The sequence below is a fragment of the Gigantopelta aegis genome, chromosome 3 (assembly GCF_016097555.1).
Source record: "Gigantopelta aegis isolate Gae_Host chromosome 3, Gae_host_genome, whole genome shotgun sequence".
NCBI lineage: Eukaryota > Metazoa > Mollusca > Gastropoda > Neomphalida > Peltospiridae > Gigantopelta > Gigantopelta aegis.
Window position 1 is genome coordinate 86,097,588 of NC_054701.1, and position 21,658 is coordinate 86,119,245.

Sequence of the window (21,658 nt, forward strand, 5' to 3'; positions counted from 1 at the left end):
ATACTGACAAATGATGCCTTAATTAAATACAGTGTCTGATTTCATTTTGTGAGTCATAAGTTTTCTTTTATTGAAGTACATTTACCAAACTTTGTGACTGAGTATACATATATATATATACATATATATATATATTGAAATACGGCAACGGCTGCACTAAATCACTGCTGAGCGTGCATTTTATGCTGCGGTATTTCAGTAATATCCAAAAAACCAATTCAGATGGACACAATATCTGCTTTATTTCAACAGTTATTTATATCAAGTAACTGGTAAAACTTTCAAAGAATTGTGACGTCAGTAGATGGCGCCACCTACCTACATCGCACAAGTGCGCAACAGTTCGTACCAAAAGTACAGCGCCATATACCAACATCGCCCTCTCATACCACAATATATATATATATATATATATATATATATATATATATATATATATATTGTGTCTGTGTGTATGTATGTATGTATGTATGTATGTAGCTATAAACACTGATCATGTGGAGCTATAAAGATTACGTGGGACATTTTAAGGCTTCAAGTTCTATATCAATAGTTTTTAGTTTTTCTTTTTCTTTTCCAAGTCATAGCTTTGACTTTTCCTCGTTGTAATTCTAACACTTTTCTTAAAATGACATTTATTTGTGATTATTTGGAGTTACTATGTGTTGCTTTCACATTATTGTTTTAGGAGTTTGTCGGTGTAAATCCAAAAACTGGGCAGGAAAGCTGTGTGATGAGTGTAATGAAGCATTCTATGGTCCGGCTTGTCTGCCATTCACAAACATTCTGAATATTGTCCCAGACAGTGTGAGAGATACAGGTGGTTCATTGATACATGTGTGGGGTCACAACTTCCCTGAGACAGATGGACATATATTTTATTGCAAGTTTGGTACTGAAGTCGATAACGGAAGCTGGCTATCCCACGAGCATGTGACCTGTACAAGTCCTCAACACAAAGCAGGACAAGTCTTGTTAGAAGTGTCACCTGATGGAAAGGAATTTACCAGAAATAAGGTATATTTCTACATGGCAGCAGCCAGACTTTTTTTCAAAATATACCTTTGACTGTTTTGTGTTTTTATTTTATCGTCCAGATCAGATTGAACGAGATGTACATATGACAACTTCTTTTACATATTTACCTGATTAATTTTAGTCCCAAATTAAACTTAAAAACAATGTATGTATGATAACTTAAGAAGCCTTTTAATCACTGATTTACAAAATCTTATTTTAAACTCTTTTCACTATTTATACTGATGTTATCCTCAATCTTTTAAGTACTAAGTCCTGCTAATTGCGTTTTCAGACTGCTTTTAGTTTCTATGCTGTTTGTCCTTCGGGATCTTGTAATCGTCATACCACACCTCCACAAGGTCAATGTTTATTTGGAGGATGTCTGTGCAACCTGCCTTGGAGTGGCCGTGACTGTGCAGTGAAGTTGCTGGCTCCTGTTGTACTACCTGTTGCTAACCAGCAGATTTTGGAAGGTGAAGAGTATAATCTACAGTTGAAACTTAAACAGGTAAGGTTTATTTTCTTATATATTTCTATCGCGGGTACGGGATAATTTGGAATGTATTGTTTCAAATAGAGGATGATAAACATTATTTGTAATTGCCGGGAGTAGACCACAAAAACTGATAACTATCAGTAACAGTTTTTATGTAGATGTTTAAAATGTGATACTTTCATTTTCTGTTTACTGTCAATTTCAATTTCATTGTGTCCACATACATTTGATACAGTAATGCAATATATAGATAGCACTGCATACCAGTATTGCCATGTTATTTATTGTACGAGTTTATAGTGTACAAGAGTGATACAAATCTTGCGCACCATACAGGAGAGCAATAAATAACATGGAAAAGTAACTGGTATGTTGTTCTATATTTATTACATACCACCTTTCTATATTACGAGTAATAAAACTTTAATTAAATAACACAACTTAGTTGAATTTTGGAATTGACGAAACACTGAGCGTCATGGCTAGGAACATCACACCTGGCTGGGGACCTGACGCCATTCGCGTGGGCGCACATGCAATATTTTGTATTACACATATGTTCATTAAAATATTTATTGCATGGTCAGAATTTTCTAATAATAAGACTAAATGGGTATCTAATAAAAACCCTTGTTTATAAGACTGTAAATAGTGCATTGAATGTACTGATGACTGCTGGATATGTTGCAACTACTGTTCTGTTCTCCAGGGCAGCCTACCAGTACGATGGACTCTGACGTCCCATCCACTTGGTTTGTCTGTAGATACAAGCTCAGGATTGGTTCAGTGGGAGCGAGCTGTTGCTTCAGAAGACAGTCATACTATAAAGGTTGTTGCCAGTAACAGGATTGGCAGCCATGTGCTTACGTGGCATGTGATGGTTCCTCTGTCATACAATGCGACCATTGATGAAATACTGCCAGGTCACAGTCTGTCATTTCCAAGGGCAGTCACTATTAAAGGTCATGTGACCTTCCTGCAGTCGGCCTCACTTCTGCCCTTAGTTGATGTCAAGTAGGTCACTTATCGTACTAGTATATAGATACAAATAAAGTGTAGTAATCCTATATATTTCACTAATTTTACTTTCAAAACATATGCAATATCTGCATTATATAAACTTCAAAATAAGCTCAAACTCTGTTCTCTATCTGTCTCTGGCTCTGTATCTCTCTCTGTCACTCCCTGTCTCTCTATCTATCTCTTTCGCACACACACAAATCCACATGCACGCGCACGTGCACACACACACACACGCACAAACCTCATCATCGTCTGTAGTTAAAATGTTCCATGACAATCTATTATAAATTTTATAATCAATCAGATGGCTAGAATTTAACCAATCCATTTTCGACTATAATCAAATATTGAAACACTACTTTGTGGGACATAATAGAATGTGTAGGAAACCTGATTTAGCTTAGGCTATTTCAATGTATATATTATTCTAGTAGTCTCAACATAACTTAATATTTCTCAGTATATTGACAGCTGATGGATTATGGGTTGCAAACTGCATTTCCCTCAAAAAGACACAAAACATGATCCAATTGGTTTCTGGACTGCATTTATTGGTAAAAGGTGGAATAAGACTACCCAATGAAATTAAGTAAAGAAAATGTATAAAATTTATAAACTGAAAATCACAGGATATATTAAAACATTTCTTTCTAGTCAGACCCATCTAGAGTAAACAGATCTGGATATGTTTGTAAACAAATCTGTACTAGATGTTCTGGCATTTTGTTTAACAAATTCCAAACAAATAAACACAATTTTAATTAACACCTTCACCCATCACAACCACTGATATTAAATACAAAAACAACAACACAGAAATGCTGTGTATGATTGAAATCCAAGTGGATGGAAATAAATAATTTAAAAACAATCAACATAAGTACATGCATAATGACAGTTCTGGTTTGTATCTAAGATGGTTTCTTCAGTATGAGGGATAGTTTCTTTTCTTACAAATTATCTAGTACAAGTTGTGTGCAAAGGTGTATGGGCTTCCATTTTTGTAGGAGGGCAGGTCGATTTTTGCCTGAATTAAACAGAAATGTCCGAATCTGGATTACAACGTTTATTCATAATAGCATTGATTCCAAACAGCTATATAGTGTTGAAAACGAATCACCACGCATTTATACGTGGATTACAACTAATATAATTTTGGGTAGAATTGTGAAAATACATACAATAAAAAATATTCAGGCCAGCTCATTTTGCCCGAATTTCTCTGTTGTTTCTTGCTCCAGCCAGTGCACCACGACTGGTACATCAAAGGTTGTGGTATGTATTATCCAAAATTGAGGATTATCTCCAGGACTGGGTCTGGGACAACTGCTTCCCCTTTCCCCCGTCTCGTACGGTTATGACTCTGTGGTTAATACTCGAGGATCGATATCAGATGTAAAATATAGCCTGCTTCTTTTTTCTTGTTTTAAAAAAATGTATTTTAAAACAAACACAAAAGAAATATGACCTGCTGAAAAGGGGACAGCAATTGCTTTTCAATTGTTCGACAGGGACCACCAGCATGTTGTCACTTGATTAGGCTGGCATAGTTTAGTGGGGTTTCTTTCACAACGTAGTTTAATCTTTTTATCATAGTTCATGAAATGTAGAACTGTCTTAAAATGGAGGAAACGGATACGTGATTCAGAATGTTTATAAAATCTGTAGTTTATGAATGTGTATAAATGTAATTTTGTCATAAATATAATTATGTAGGATGTATAATGCTTTTAATTATAGATAATGAACAAGGTAAAATTCGACAGATACTTTTTCAGGATTCGGAATAAAGAGAAAACTACTATGATATCGACATACACATCCCATCATGGTCTGCACCTATTTGAGGCCACATACATTCCGAAGCCTGGTGAAAGTGGTATTTTTGTTGTGGTATGACCAATTAGTAGCAGTAATAGAACTATAGTAATTCCTTTAAAGGGACATTTCTGATCGTTCAAATATTTGTATATGGTTAAATTTCATTTTATTTCCCAAAATATTATGTTTTTCGTACGTACGAAATTATTTGAAGACAAAATCCAATTTGGGCTTCTTACAAATATTAAGACGACCAGAAACACATTGAATATACAGACACTGATATTCTAAACACGAAAATATATTTAATATGTAAGTTTAATCGTTGAAATATTTTATTAGTCGGAAACATTTTACAATGCAGCAAACTAAGGAATGTCCCTTTAATAAGATGGGATTTTCATATCACAAATTCATCATTCAAGGATTACAGGTTACAATTTATTGGATGCAAAAGAAAGTAATTTTTGGATTTTGTTACTTTAAAAACAAATAAGACACTACTTGTCACATTTAGTTTATCGGTAGGACTGAGTGCACTCTTGAAGGATTGGCTTGGTTTATGTTACCTGTGGACAGAGATGTTACAGCATGACTCAAAATGTCGCTGTCCGAATGATAGTTCTCTTAGCAAAATACCAGCATATCCTGCTGGACAGGTGGCACCCATCATGGGCACACTGTAGTTGTCTTGTCTCGTTTGCATGAAAACAATGAAAATGTATTTACAAAGCTTTGGCCAAACGATAAAAATGTATGTACACAAGGTAAAAATATGGAACATTGGACTCTGTCCAAACCGGCATCTGTCTAAACCGGCATTCTGTGTAAACTGGCACAGTTTTAAAGTCCCGTCCAGCAACTGTTAATTTATTAGAAATAAAACTCTGTCTACACCGGATGCTGTCTAATCGGGACTTAGGATGCAAATTCAAGAACAAAAGATTTACGTAGCAGTTAGCTCTGTCTACACTGGCACATGATCGTACCTCTCATGTCTGCCAGTGGTCACCTGTTAGACAGTGACGACAGTTTCCCAGTAATTAGGACACCAAAGAATATGTTATGAAATAATCGCGCCTCGTTGAACTCTTAATAAACAATGAACCACACCTGTTGTATCGGGTGTTGGTAGCAAGTTAAATTGGATTATTTGTATTTATCTCGCCTTCATGTAAAATTCTTTAATCTCATTGGTTGTTTGCCGTTGGACAATCCCTTATCCCCCTGTGGGCGGAGCCAAATTCTCTTATACCCCGTCTGTAATTTCCAACAGTTTCCAGCCGCCCCAGTTAATTCTAAAGCAATAATTAGATTATAAATAACATTGATAATCAATCAAGTATACATAATTAATTTAATTTTTACTATAAAATACACTATTTCAATATTTTTAAAAGCTGCAATGTTGAACTCGGCCACCTAATTACGGTCGTGGTGTTATTGTATTAATGCGCGATTAGCAACAGTTGTTTTTTTGTTTTTAATATTTTTAACTACATTTTCTGATAAAAAAAAGTGTTTTTTTAATAAAAAAAAAATATTAATATCTGTTTCAGACATTTCGTATTACAAACATTTGAAGTTAAAAACTCGTTTATCGATGGAACTATTTTTCGTCACTGGCAAGTGGTTTCGTTCGCGTCCGCGTGGTACGGCTTCGTTAATAAATTGTTAACAATTATTGTCTGGCGTTATTTTGATTATTTAGCTATATGGTTTAACATGTCGGCAAGATAAATTCGTTGTAGAAGCATCTCTCGGGGTGGCGTACCCTCTGTGTGTTCTTTTATCGGGGTAAAAGAACACACAGAGGGTACATAAAAAGCCATATACCCCTCGTGATGCTTCTACAACTTATAGTGTTCATACCTGCATGGCATCATACCGATCTGTTTCAAACAATAAACCTATAAACTGAGATCCTTGTTTCATGTGATTTTAATAAATAAAATAATGTTAATTATTCTGCTTTTTGTTTATACCAATCACTAAACAGGCATTGCTTAGCCTTGCATTTACAGATGTCTTACACATACGCTGGTATTTTCTGATCAATATATGGCAAGAACCGTAACTGTACGAACTCTGTCTACACCGGCACTCTGTCTAAACTGGCATATTTTATTGGTCCCAAGTGAATCCAGTTTAGACAAGAGTCCACTGTATTGTATGATTATTCATTTTACCAAAACACCACAATAGCCCAAATGTTTTCATTCTGGGATGTGGTAAAACATTCATTCATTCATTTACTAAAATATTCAGAAAGCACTGGAAATCATAACCCCAATAAAACAACTTATATGCCAGAATAATGACATTGTTTGATATTAAATATGTAATGAGCCTCTCACAAGCAAAATTATGTCGAAACCAATAGCCTGTGCAGAAGGAATATTGTCTGACACACAAGACCAGTCCACTTGAAATGTTGAGTCCTAGTTGTCATTCACATATAATGGGGGTACATTTGGCAACCCTAAAGGGTGTATACTACCAAATCAAATCCCATAGACGACAATAGTAACATGCGGCTAAAACTCCTACCTGCAACGTATCAACCGACATAAACGCCACGGATATAAATACTACCACCCCTTACACTTAAAGTGAATCAGAAAAAAATGGGGGTCAAGCTGCTCGTTTCTGAGATAACGGGTAGCGTCTATGACTACCCTAGTTTCGCACAAAATTCGAGTACTTTTTTTTACAGGTACCCCATACATGTTTCAAGCACAAGGCTACTTGACACATTGGTACTAGATGAAATAAAATTGCACATTTATTTTACCCAGATGAAACTATTATTTTTTACAACCAACACACTCACATTTATAACCAATCACAGGACTTGTGGTGTTCACTTCTCTATCAAAAGTTGGGTGCACCTTGAACTTTGACCCAGCCGGAAGTTATTTGGTATAGTACTACCTATAGATACCATTTACCTGTTCAAATGTCCTATCATAATCTCACAATCTGACATATTACATATGTTTAACACTATATACCAGACAACTAGTTACTAAAATGACACTGTTCCATAGATTATTCACTAGAAAATTATAAAATTGTATTTTATTCATCCTGAAAGAAATTTTTGTAACAATGTGATAGACATTAGTAAATATTGCTTTAAACTTTACATAATAGCATGACATATGAAAACACTGCTATAAACGTCCATTGTAGGATGCCCGTCACCCATCCGATGGAGGTTTTTCACAACAAGCTACATGGTCAGTGAAAGGTATGACTTGCAGTCCAAGCTATGTCTTCAAGCAGGCCTATTTGGATACAGACACTGTATCTTTTACTTCAATAGCTAAACTCATCAATACAGGAGTGGACCTCTTGGAAAACATCACTGCAAAGGTGTGTATGTCGTCAGTTTCATTTTCTGTCATGCACTATTAAATGCATTTTTTCATGTTTCTTTTTATAGTGATAAGAAATATTGCATATGAATGTGAAAACATATTCTCTTAAATAAACATTTAGATGTAATAATGAAACACATATTTCACAGGTTCTTACACAATGAAAACCAAAATATAATAAAATCCTTAGATTAGTTTACAAGCTGGTGTAATAATACACCCATCTTTTAGAGTCGTATTATGGGGTGGTGATATCCATCCATCTGTTACACTGTCTTCTCCTGACAATATCTTGGATACTGATGCATGTAGGACCATCACACCTCTCAGGCAGGAACAACTTCAGGTGATGGTGTGTCACGTACCATTACAAGGTCACACCAATTTACTTTTGACAGTTTACTGCATATTAAAGGAAACTTTTGTCCGGGGCATATCTTCCTTATTGATTCATATAGGCATTCATATGAATGGCAGTGTGTCAAGATAAAGGTAGCATACTTTTCACGAATTACTGCACCTTAAACGAAATCCTAATCCAGGCCATATCTTCTTTACTAATTCTACAGGACCATCAAACTGTGCATGCAAGTACAACCTGAGATTACTGTTTGTTGCATGTCATTACTAGAACGCCTTTGAAGAAGCAAAGATTTATTACTTTAATGTTGCACACATAAACTGTTTCTCTGTCAATATAAATGTGTTATCAAGGTACCCTTATTATAAAATTGTTCCCATATGAACGAAAAACAGCAATATCATTAATACCTAATCAGAGAGGACCTTCCCTAATGTGTGCAGTATCATCAGTAGTTGGTCCTAAAACCAACTGTTCATCAACCCCATTGTACAAATTTAACATCTCTTATTTTACTATCAGTCCTTTGAAGAATTGTTGCATTGTATTATTTCATTGCCAGGCAGCCACAGGATCTCCGATATATTTTGTTGTCACTTCTTGTTTTCTTGATTATTTAGTGTGGTTTGGTTTCAGGTTGTAGGTATATCAGGACCTCTGAAGTATTTTGTTGTCAGAATTGGATCACGCAGCACAGGCGATGCTTCAATTGTTCTCGTAAATCAGTTGCAACCAGGAGCTGATGTTATATTTGACATTATTCTTAAAGCCTCTAGACCTCTCCGGGGAACAATTGGTATTGAATTCACCACTCCTACTGGAACAGTTGCACGGATGCATGTAAACATCCAGCTAAATATCAGGAGGCCAGTCTTTGAACTAAGCCCAAAGTCACTAAAAGACAGCATACCACGGGGACATCAGAAAACGTTTGAAGTAAATGTGACTAATTTAGGTGAAGTATCTGCAACAAATGTTAAGGCATTACTTCCCTCTGGTAGTCTGGTCAGCTTGGTCTCATTTGGGAGATCTACAGGATCCACAACAACAAAGGGTGGACTCAGCCTGAAACCAGGAGAATCTGCACTTCTGGTGATTACTGCAACAGCCGATTCTACCATGGAGCTCGGAGAAACCAGTGGAACTATTGCAATTAATTCGGACTTGGCAACAGCTTCTCTGAGATATCATTTCTACATAACATCTCTCAACACACTGGACTTGAAGATCCGAGTTGAAGATGAGTACACGTATTTTGCATCTGACAAACCGCTAGTATCTGGAGCGGAAATAACCCTTCTCAATCCTCGAAGGGGAATCAAAATGGTGTTGCATACAACAAATCAAACAGGTAATCATGACATTTGGTGAAGAAATGTTTTCTATAGATACCAATATATATATATATATATATATATATATATATATATATATATATATCACAACAGTGATGGTCCCAGATTCAAAATTGAGTTTAAATTGACTGTTGTGATAATTATTCTAAAGAAGAATATTCAACGGTTTTAATTTAATTTTAATTTGTTAGTATTGTGTTTTGTTTATTAGCCAATTAAAATTAATTTGTTTTTAGAAATGTTTAAGAAAACGGGAATAGCAAACAAACCCCAGTAGAAATCAACTGGGGTAAAAGGTTACATGGTTAGGCAGCAGATAGTTGTGTTGACATTAAGATAGTATTGAGACTTGGAATTGTATGTATGCAATAACCAGACTGCTATAATGAACACAAAAATGAAAAAAAGAAGAAAAGATATAAGACATAATTTGGTAGTACTAGCAACAATGACGTGGTGGTCTATTACTGCTCTGGCGACGTTGTGTTTACTAACATAATACAAGCAGTTTTATTTCAATACTGATCTAAATGTTAATTTGTAGGTTGTATGGTGTTTATTAACACCAACTGTATACATGTTTATGTAAGGTTGTGTTTACTAGTGTCACATGGCCCACAGGGCACTAATATACATTTGATTTTTTTTTTGCAGATGATGTTGTGTTCACTAACATCACAGAGGACCAGTATACACTGAGGGCCAAGGCACCTGGCCATGCATCATACTCGGCCGTCATTCTAGCCAAGATGTCTCAGACTAAGATGACCATCTTCCTGCAGCGTATAGCAGTCAAGTACACGTGGACAGTCACACCTACCACGTTTGAAGACAAATACATCATAACTTTGGATTCAACATTTGAAACACGGGTAATGACAGAGATAAAAGTGCATCCAAACCCATTATCGAGAGATGGTCAGATATGAGAATTTCTGGTCATCGGTCAAGGTGTTATTCAAGTGGACTGTAGATGTCACAGGAGGTGTAATTATTTAATCTAATATCTTGCACCATCTTGTTAGATCAACCCAAGGTCGTATATTTATTCATAGCCAACTAAGAATAAAACAAGTCAACAAGATAGTATTAAACTCACTCTATCATATTAGACTATAAATAATTCAAAACCAATAATTAAAAACTAATAAATCAAGACCAAATCCAACCTAATTACTTGCCCACCAAAATAACTACCATTTATAAACTTAAAATTACTCTAATTTAGTTAATTACTCTAACCAGCTTTAATTACCTAACAGAAAATATAATAATAACATAATGACATAATGCGCCAAATTTCCTTCATGTAAAACGCGCACCTCTTCGTCTTTGACATAATCCTACGGGACTTTCAAAATTCCATAGCACCAAACACCACCCGCCTGTCACCAACATTGGACTGCTGGTGCTCCCTTGCACTTGCCAGTGCAGGCGTTCCCTCTCTACAACCATCCCCCAGCCCTTTCCTGTCCTGGACAGAGGGAACCGGCCAAGGCCGGTCCCTGTGGCCAGGATAGGCGTGTGCTACAACAGCTTGCTCTGAATGTGCACGTAAATCTCTTAGTCATATTCATTAGTCATAGTCATAAGAGACTTATACAAATAGAGTTATTTCCCTTACATCACTTATATAATTAAAATCCATTTCCGCTACATTGAAAGACTGCCATTCTAATACCGTATTTCCTCTAATAAGCGCCCAGTCACTTATTCATTTCAAAATGTTGACTATTGCAGACCCGGCCATTACGTTTTCAAAATGTTTTTAGATATTAAAGCTAACTTACAATTTTTATAATTTTTAAACTTTAATTTCGAACTTTAACAAGCTTTAACAAAACAATGATCAAATTAATATTGTCTGCCGACGTAACGTGCTTAGGATCAACATCATTGCTGTAAGAGGCCGTTATAGTAATTTAAAAAGTATAGTTACTGTAACATAAATCAATCACTTGAAAATGGTGAATCAGCCCTCACTAATAAACTAAATTAAATGCTCACATAACATTAATGTCACCACTGGATTCCACATCTTCATCATCACTGGAAGAGGCTTCAACTACGTTTTCATTCTTCTCCAGTTCATAGTCATTGGGTATGTCTTTGAAAGAGTCGATTGTCTCATTCTTCTGCATAGTCTTACCCAGCGTTTATTGGAGGCCCAGCGTTTATTTTGTTGCAAAGTGTTACAGACCTGGCACTTATTGTAGGCCGGCACTTATTTGAGGCCCGGTGCTTATTAGAGAAATACAGTATATCCCCCAAAAAGAGTTGATATGTTGAGTAACTTGTGATCCTGAGCGGTAGTGCTGACGTAGTTGTCTGTGAATTTCTGTCTGTGTCATAGAATTTTCAGACTTAATTACGAATTCGGGAGGCCCGATGATAAGAAAAGAACTAGACTGGTGTTTGAGAGATAAATGATATAATATCAATAATTATATTTATCTATATCAATGATCTCTCGTTCCGTTCCCTCTGCGTTGCTCAATTTCAATATTTGATTGTCTAGTTTTTCAATAATGTTTTTTTCTCCAGGATGCTGTCATAGAGTGTCTGGGTCAATATTATTCTATACCCAGATCTCATAATCTTGATTTTGTCCATCGTTATCTATGGTCATGGTGCTAACATCGAGGGTTTATTATCGAGAGGTGATGGGTACGTGCAACAACAATGACGTCAAAAGATCATACTATTAACGTGATTTCATAATGTGACTTCATGATAATTATTATTCAACAATACTTCCTGTGACTCGATAACACCCGTTTGGTAATTCGAAGTGTTATCACGTCACTGCCCAATATGTATTATTAGGTAATTAGGAAATTAATTCTTCGCATGACACTCACTGTCGTTTAGTTGCTTCTTTTACAAACATTGAATATCTGGAATAAATGTTGAAATGCATAAATAAATCTAACTTTTACATTTCCGTAATATCAGAATACCTTTCAGTTTTCAAGTCTCCCTCATCCACCCCCATTCAGAACGAGCCAGTGTTTATAGGCAGTAGGTTCTACCTCTTTTTCACTTATCTTAGATATCACCCCACAAACAAGTCAAACCTTTAATACGGTCTCCAAATTACAATACTCTAGATTATATTAATTGTTGTAAATCATGTTGCAGGTACCAATGCCAGTTGTTACAATAGAACCAGTGGAGGTGAATTTAATTCCGTACGAGGAGGGCAAGAAAACTGTGATGGAGTTTCTGTTGAGAAATCACGGGCTAATACGTGCTGATAATGTCCGCTTCCAACTGCCAGTCTCCCATCCATCGCTGAAATTCACTCAGGTAAATTTATTGAAATCCAGTAAGAAACTGCTTTTGAGTCTTAGCCAGATAAAGACTTTGTTGGTTACACTTATCAATTAAATATGTATGTATCCATTTTTGACAAAGATACAAAATTTAGTTTTCTGGCCTTTTTTTTCGGAAAACCTCAAGATATTGAGCTGAAAATATGTATATAGCTTTACCATGTACAGGTACAGATCAAGTTAGACTTTGATGGTGATTTACCCATTTTCCACAGATTTATGGTTCCTGAACTTAGGATATACCCAAAAAATGGTGGGCCCGTAAGGGGACATTTATTGCTTTAGAAGTACTCTCACAATGCTTTTATCAACTGTGTAATTTTCAGAAAGTTGTCCATTATTTAAAATAAAGAATTTAAATTGAATTTAAATTATATATAATACCCATGCTGACGTGGATGGGTGTGTGGGTCAAATTCACAAATTCATATAATATTTAATTGTAAAAAGGTGTGTAATCTAACGTATTGATATACAAAAACAACAGCAACTTGCTCCTATTCAACACTAGACTGCTGATTAGTAATGGAAAGTTTCAAGAGCTCATTGAAGTGTATTTATGTAAATGTCATTACCAAGGTCAGAAAGGTGGGCCCCATCATTTCTGAAAGGTTCTATCGTGTTCACTGATGTTAGTGTGTTTAATTAGTAATTGTCTCCCCCCCCCCCCCCCCCCCCATTAAAGAACGCTACTAAATGGAATTTGTTAATGGCCAATTGATTTCTCGTCCCATGCAGATGAATATGTCAGACCAAACAAGGGTATTGTGGGACAGCAGTTGGTTAAAACACTGCAAGTTTGATGTGCTATCTAACTGAGCCACAATTGTCCCGTGTAAGATCGTTAGACCCTATATGGATAACCAGGAGAGATGATGGAGGGAAACTTAGAAGATCTTCTTCTAAATCTGAACGACAAAGCTGTTATTCACGTTCAAAGGCCGTATCTCTGCACATTGCAGTCGAAAGGGCATTTGGCAACACAGTGGTTGATTCCATGAATCTCTGTTTAGTGCCTCGTTTACAGGCAGCCATTCCCGAGAAGGTCCTTTACTGGACAATGCATCCTTCCTGCACTGCTATAAATTCATTTATAATTAGTCGTTTAATGGTTTGATAAAATTATAAAAAAAAACCGAACGTCTTTGGCCTGTGATCCGAATATACTGGATGTGTTCTTATATTATTTTTGAGGTAGTACTAGGCCTGGTCTAAATGTCGATGTAGACTCAAAAATGTCAAATGTTGTCTTCTTTTTTTCCATGGGTATTCGTGATATTTACTTACGATTATTTCGTACTGATAACTAGTGTGGTAAATAGTTACATTTACTAGACTGTGACTAGATAAACACCCACGAAGTTCCCTGTTGCGCTGGGTTAGATTTGTTGAACCGGTCTTCAGAGTGGCAGTTCTATGATCAGGTTATGATCTAGGACTTATCCTAGGGAATTGCAGTTCACTTATAGCAGTCTCGACCTTGTCAAGACGTCTCTTTGACAGTTATGTGCAGAGATACGAATATTTGATTTGATGTTTGGTGGTATTTGCCTCTTTCAGATTGCATATTGTTTTTTGTATTTTACGAATCCTCAATACTTTTTATACCTTTTATTATTTGCTATAATGTGTTCATAAATAAATATGAACAAATGACTAGTTACTAGAATTCCTCAGCAAAATGAACTATAATGACACTTAAATAGGTTTATGTTGTCACAGTTATCATTAGTATGTATAATGAATGCAGTGTTTTTTTTAAATTAATTTTAGTATATTATTGAGCACTCAGTGATCAGATATTTCAATGATATATAATTAATACTGATTCATTACAGACAATTGAAATAATTGGCAGCCTAGAAGCTAATACCAGCCTAGTTGTGCCCATTCGGGTGGAAGTGAAAACCCGTGATAAACGCTTTGCAGCAAGAACTGTATGTGGACTTAAAATGCTGTATGACTACTTCTGTGGCGGGACAAGGACTCAGAGTTCGGTTGTCACATTACATCGACATTATCCTGGCAGACCTCCATTGCCCTGTGAAGGTGTTAATTTTGATGGTCGTAGTAGAGGTGATCTTGGAACTTACCTTGGTGTGTCGCAGTCAGGTAAAAATAATTAATTATATTTGTCTGCGATAAACAGAAGTGTTCATCCTAAAATGCATTTATAATCAAATATGTGTATTTAGTTTAGGGATAGAGGTGTGTGTAAATTATAATAGAGAAAAAGAGATAATTCAAAATGCTAACTTATTATATACTCTGTCAAAAAAGAAACGCATAGGCGAAATATTCATGGAATTATCTATTTAATACAAAGTGGCATAAGTTCGTTATTTATGATCGTATCACAGTACAATTTGACATGAGTATGTGACAATGTTCATGCTATGGACTGACGGCAGTGGAGGCGTTTTCGTCACCAAACAGGTTCGCACGAGGGCGCTGAAATCAGTACCTTGTGTGGCCACCAGCAGCAGCAATCAGCAGCAGCGAAGAATTTCATCCCGGTAGCGTTCACCTGTCAGATTGCCTTGTACGAACACAAGTTCACTTCTGTCGGTGTATGAGATGGCTCCCTACATCATGACACTCCCTCCGCCGAATCTGTCAACGTGGGCGACGCAGTTGTTGGCAAAACGTTCATTATGGCGTCTGTAAACACGTTGTCGTCCATCATGTCGCTGTAGAAGGCAATGTGACTCGTCGCTGAACCATATTCGCTGCCAGTTTCCCCAAGTTCCACCTCTGTACATTCGTGCACCAACGAACATGTAAATGTCGATGTTGACGTTGCAGGACGGAGACAACATACGGTCTCCTAGCCCGTAAATCAGCTTCTCCAAGTCGGTTCCGAATGGTTTGTGTAGACACCCTTCTCAAACTATGTATGCGTCTAGCAGTGTTCGTTGCTGTGGCAGTTCGGTGACGCAAGTGCAGAACCCAGATGTAGCGATCTTGTGCTGCAGTTGTTATGCGAGGGCTTCCACTTCTGGGCCGGTCTTCAGCTGATTGAAACTACTGGTACCTGTCCCAGAGACGCGAAATGGACTACATGTTCATCAAAATACATCCGAGTATGTATTATGGTTTGATCTTAAAAACCCCATATTATCTAGAAATTCATCTAATATCATTTATAGGTGTTGTATATATATCGCCTGAAGGATCTTCTTATTTTAATAACGATACTTTTAATGTTTTACTTAATGGTGAACTTAACAACGTATCTAATGAAAACAACATTCTTCTCATTGGCGATTTTAATGCAGAACGCAGTCACTCCCAGATTATGTAGTTTGTGACACTGAAACAAATAACACAGTAGAATTTTCAACTGAATTATCTGATTTTCTGAATGAACCCAACAACTTGTTAAACATAAGAATTTCCGTAGAAAGAAAAAAATCAAGATAATTGTAGACCAAATAGTCAACTGTATAAACTTATTGAAGTTTGCAAACATAATAATATGTACATAGTTAATGGAAGAATTGGTGATGATAAATATACTGGTAAAACTACTTGTAAGGGAACCAGTGTTGTTGATTATGCTATAGCCTCGTTATGTGTATTAGAGAAAATTATAAACTTTAAATTTCTTGATTTTGAATCGTTATATTCGGACATTCACAGCTCACTAATTATTTCATTGGATGTTTCAATAACTGGCCAACAAGAAGACGATCTTGAAGAAACTGAACTAAAGTCACGAAAATGGAATAATCGTTTAGCTGAAAACTACAGTGAAAACGAAAACAGAGAAACTATCAGAACTATCATCTCGGACCTAGATCAGCTAAGTGAACACTTTTCAAAGGAACAGCTTAACGTCACAGTGGACACTATCAGTAATTTATTCAAGGATACGGCAGTGAACACCTTTGGCTACAAACGAAGTAGTATTAGACCCAAGCGCGGGAGTAACAAGGCATGGTTCGGTAATCAATGTAGATTACTTAGAAGAAAATACATGGAGTCGAGAACAGTTTACAAGAACTCGAATACAATGGATAACAAACAACGTCTTTTAAATGCCAGTAAACGATACAAGAATGTAATATTAAAACATTTAAGAAGACATAACTGGAAAACAGAACAGAAACTCACAGATCTCAACCGTCACGACACGCGATCTTTTTGGAAACTTTTAAAAGAAAAACAAAGTGACTGTAATTTGCCACCATCAGAAACACTTTATCAATACTTTAAAGAAGTAAACAGCAATGTTGACACAACTCTCGAACCAGACTTTATTAAAGATCTAGAAAGTAACTCTATCTTAGATAGCCCTATATTACAAGAAGAAATACTTACAGTTGTTAAAAAACCTAAGAATAACAAAGCTTCGGGTCTCAACAACATAATTAATGAATATATTAAGCAAACTATTGACTGTATGATTCCTGTATATGTCAAACGTTTTAATTTAGTATTTGAAAACGGTATCTTCCCTGACTCATGGTTAGTTGGTATAATCAAGCCAATTTATAAAAGTGGAGATAAAGATAATCCTGAAAATTATAGACCTATTACATTACTCAGTTGTCTTGGAAAACTGTTTAATGCCGTGTTAAATAATAGACTAAAAGTGTATCTAGAAACGAATGATATATTATCTGAAGTTCAAGCAGGATTCAGGAAAGATTATTCAACAAATGATCATGTCTTTACACTATGTGGATTATTAGAACTGATGAAAACACGGAAGAAAACACTTTTTTTTGTACTTTTATAGATTTTAACAAAGCTTTTGATTCAGTTTGGAGAATTGGACTTTGGGATAAATTACTTAAAAATGGTATAAATGGTAAATGTTTTCAAGTAATTTATAATATGTACCAGAATATCAAATCTTGTGTCAGCGCACATAATTCTATGACAGATTATTTTCCCTGCTGTGTTGGTGTAAGACAAGGTGAAAATTTATCCCCTTTGTTATTTTCTTTGTTTCTTAATGATATTGAAGATACATTTAAAATGAATGACTGCCATGGCATAGGCATAGGCGAATTATTCAGTGATTCTTTAATCCATACGTCAATTGTTCTTTTTGTTTTACTCTATGCTGATGACACTGTACTCCTTGCAGATAATTACCAAGATATGCAAATCTCTCTGAATGAATTTGATTCATATTGCACGAAATGGAAACTAACAGTAAATTGTAACAAGACAAAGGTCTTAATCTTTAGTGGGAACAAGAAAGATTACAAAAAGGTGTTTTACCTTGGAAAATCAAAGCTTGATAACGTAGAAAGTTATAAATATCTTGGTATTATATTTCACAAATCGAATAGATTTACTAAGGCAAGAAACATGTTATATACACAAGCACAAAAGGCTATGTTTTTTTATTCTACAAGGCAGATGTCATAATATTTCTATCCAGTGCCAACTAAAATTATTTGACTGCATGGTTTTACCAGTCCTATTATATGGCAGCGAAATATGGGGTTTTGAAAATTTGTCATTAACTGAAAAATTATGTAACCAGTTTATAAAATTGTTATTACCTGTAAGAGAATCTACACCATTGTATATATTATATGGAGAACTTGGACGTTACCCGGTATATATTACCATAAAAATACGAATGATAATTTTCTGGTATCGACTAATTACTGGAAAACAGTCCAAGTTGTCATTATTGGTGTACACATTATTACTGAATGTTAATAATAACTTTTATAATCACAAATGGATTATGTATGTTAAATCTGTTTTAGATGATATTGGTTGTACATATATATGGTTATCACAATGCAATGCTATTACTAGTGCTTCCATGTTGAAAACGTATATTAATACAAAGCTTACGGATCAATACTTACAATCATGGTATACTTATATTGATAACTCATCCAAAGCTTCAAATTATAAATTATTTAAAAATACTGTTGAATTTGAGACATACATCACAATTATAGAGAGAAAACATTGGTGTCCATTATTACGCTTCAGATTATCAAACCATAATCTTCCAATTGAAACAGGCAGATGGAAAAATGTACCACTACAAAATAGAATATGTCCATTGTGTAATAATTACGATATCGGAAATGAGTTTCATTATATATTTACATGTTTGTTTTTTAAGAATGAAAGAAAGCGTTGCTTACCATCTTTCTGTCAGTCTAAACCAAATATATATACATTTTATAAATTATTCAACTCGAAGAAAGCTGGTGTCCTTAGAAAACTTTCTATATTTTGTAATCTAATTATGAATACTTTCAAATCCTCTGGCTGATATTCTGTGTATTTTTTGTATTGATTAATATGTATTTATTGTATTTATGTACATTTATGTACACCCACCATCTTGTTACAATTATATTGACTGCTGTATGTATATATATCCTCATATGCCGTAGACTACGGCCTGAGTATAAATAAAGTTCAGTTCAGTTCAGTGGTGTGCGACTGCTGACTGCGATTCACCTAACTGGAGGCGGCCTATTGCATTGTTTCGATTCGGCAGGCTTAGTCTTGACATCTTGTAACTCGTCTACGTCGAAACGGAAATGAGGCATCATTGCGAGCATTGCAGCGTTAAATACCCATCACTACCCCTATCTTTCCCCAGAGTTTCACGTGCATTCGCCAAAATCTTACCATTTCACGCCGATTTCCTGCACTTGTCGCACAACGTGCCACAACGTGCGTTAACTTGTTTTAGGGTGCATTTGGGCATGCTGTCCCATTCCAAGAACATTAACAAACATGGTCATTCAGCAACATTGTAAAAAAAACACCCCGATATTTGGTAAAATCAAACACTTTTCTTCTTTCCCTATCACCTATGCGTTTCTTTTTTGACAGAGTATATTACCGATAATTGAAAATGTTTCTTAACGATTTTTTTGTGAATAAAACAATGGGACAAACAAATTTGTCGGCTTTTGCTGGAGTGATGCATTCCTATTTTTAAACATCCATGTGGAAAACAGCCTATATATTATGTAGATACCACAGACTTCGGTTGATGCAAATATGAAACATCTAAACCACTTTCACCAATAACTAGTCCATGTAGAGTGAAGGTAGCATTTATATTTAATACCACCAAACAGGAATGATAATAACTGATTCCAAACATTTATTAAACATTAGTTGTGATTTCTGCCCATATTGTCATTTATCAGAGCAAGGTTGGTATTTGTTCTGAATGATTAAAATTTATTTGTAGATATTTAAAATCTCTATTCATGCATGCATGTGCCAAACATATCACTTGCCAAATGTTGTTATATTTTAGCAACGATTTTACTAACCAACTTGGATTTATGCACAGCAAATCCCAATAATTGAAATACCGATTATTAGTTTGGTGGTACAGTGGAATGCATCTTATGGCCAGTTTGATTTTGGTGGCCATTTTCATAGCTATTTGATCAATAAAGTTTCAGTATCCCAGTGAGAACAGAACAAAACAGAATAGAATAGAATATAATAGAATAGATGTTTAACGACACCCCAGCAAAAAAACCTACATCGGCTATTGGGTTACGAACTATGGCAAATTCAAAATTTAAGTGATGAGCAACATCAATAAATATTCAACACTTAAATGAAAACACTATGTAAAGAACTGTGCAAAAACAAAATACAAATATCACAGATAGGTAATATTAAAATTTAGAATAAATGTCTATATCACGTAATTCCCAGTGAGCAAAAAGTTGTTATTAATCACTTCCTTGACCCTTAATTCTGAGTAATTGGCACCAAACGAACACTATGTGAAGTACAATGTGATAAATAGCTATTTTCATGTTCTGGTAACTTGTGATGTTCTAATAATCGATTTTAATCAGAATAACTTGAAAAATGTTAACTCAAATTGTTCCTAGAGTTTAGGTGATGAAATTGCTATACATTACTGAGATGTGTGTGTGTGTGTGTGTGTGTGTGTGTGTGTGTGTGTGTGTGTGTGTGTGTGTGTACATGTGTGTGTGTAGTTTAGTATGTACGTAACCAAATGAAATAGTAAGAAGACGTTGAAGGTAAAATGAGTGTTTTGTGGGGTTTATCCCAGTTTATATGACAGTAGCTGCACAGTTCTAATAATTCAAATAGTTTGTGAGTTCATATAATTCTAACCAACTGGTTTCATTTTATTTTGTAAAAACAAGTTGCGCCATACAATACTGCATAATTAGCTCATCATATTTAATGTTTGTCTTAAAGCTGAAGTACACATTTGCATTTTAATCTAGGAGGACGTTATTCACCAGGATCCTCAGCATCGTCCACTATGACCTATATCCCTGTGACACCTCTCTCATGTAACTGTTCCAAGACACTTATCAAGAGCTGTCTCCTTGCCTTCTACCCCAAATACATAGTAGCATGTGGTTTGAGCATCTTTGATTTCGTATTGGCGTCCAGCTTCAAAGAACGGGTATTTTCAGCGATTGATACGGCTTTTGCATGTGTGATTGGTGTCCTCCAAACAGGAATTGGCTTGGTATACACAGCAGTCAGGTAATGTGAGATAAATTGATGTTAACGCCATCACTGATAGACATTGTGCATGCATGCATGCTTAATACCCATAACGGGACAAAAGTTTATTTCATATTTTCTGAGTGAGCAAATATAAAATAAAACACATTACTATAATGTAGTTTGTGACAAGGTGATTTAACATTACTAACCAACGATCTTATTAGTCATACATAATATGATGTCATAATGTAAAAATATATGTGCAAACAGATGCAAATGGTCCCCAATTAAATAAAAAAAATTAAAAATATTGTCATTTGATGTTATGAATTCTCGCGCGAACAGTTGTAAACATATCACGTGACCAGGTATTGCAAAGGCAAGTGTTCCATTTTTTGCTAACA

General features: G+C 35.4%; 1 protein-coding gene across 2 annotated transcripts in view; it reads left to right on the forward strand.

The window, feature by feature from the left end:
• LOC121369231 overlaps window positions 1-21,658 on the forward strand; it is a 56,583-nt gene that overhangs the window by 21,550 nt on the left and 13,375 nt on the right. For both annotated transcript variants that reach the window (XM_041494183.1, XM_041494184.1), the window contains exons 13-22: window positions 689-1,017; window positions 1,313-1,528; window positions 2,226-2,530; window positions 4,318-4,432; window positions 7,556-7,738; window positions 8,741-9,455; window positions 10,114-10,331; window positions 12,601-12,768; window positions 14,633-14,906; window positions 21,023-21,290. In XM_041494183.1, coding sequence (XP_041350117.1) covers window positions 689-1,017; window positions 1,313-1,528; window positions 2,226-2,530; window positions 4,318-4,432; window positions 7,556-7,738; window positions 8,741-9,455; window positions 10,114-10,331; window positions 12,601-12,768; window positions 14,633-14,906; window positions 21,023-21,290 — 2,791 coding nt within the window. The remainder of the gene's footprint in view (window positions 1-688; window positions 1,018-1,312; window positions 1,529-2,225; window positions 2,531-4,317; window positions 4,433-7,555; window positions 7,739-8,740; window positions 9,456-10,113; window positions 10,332-12,600; window positions 12,769-14,632; window positions 14,907-21,022; window positions 21,291-21,658) is intronic.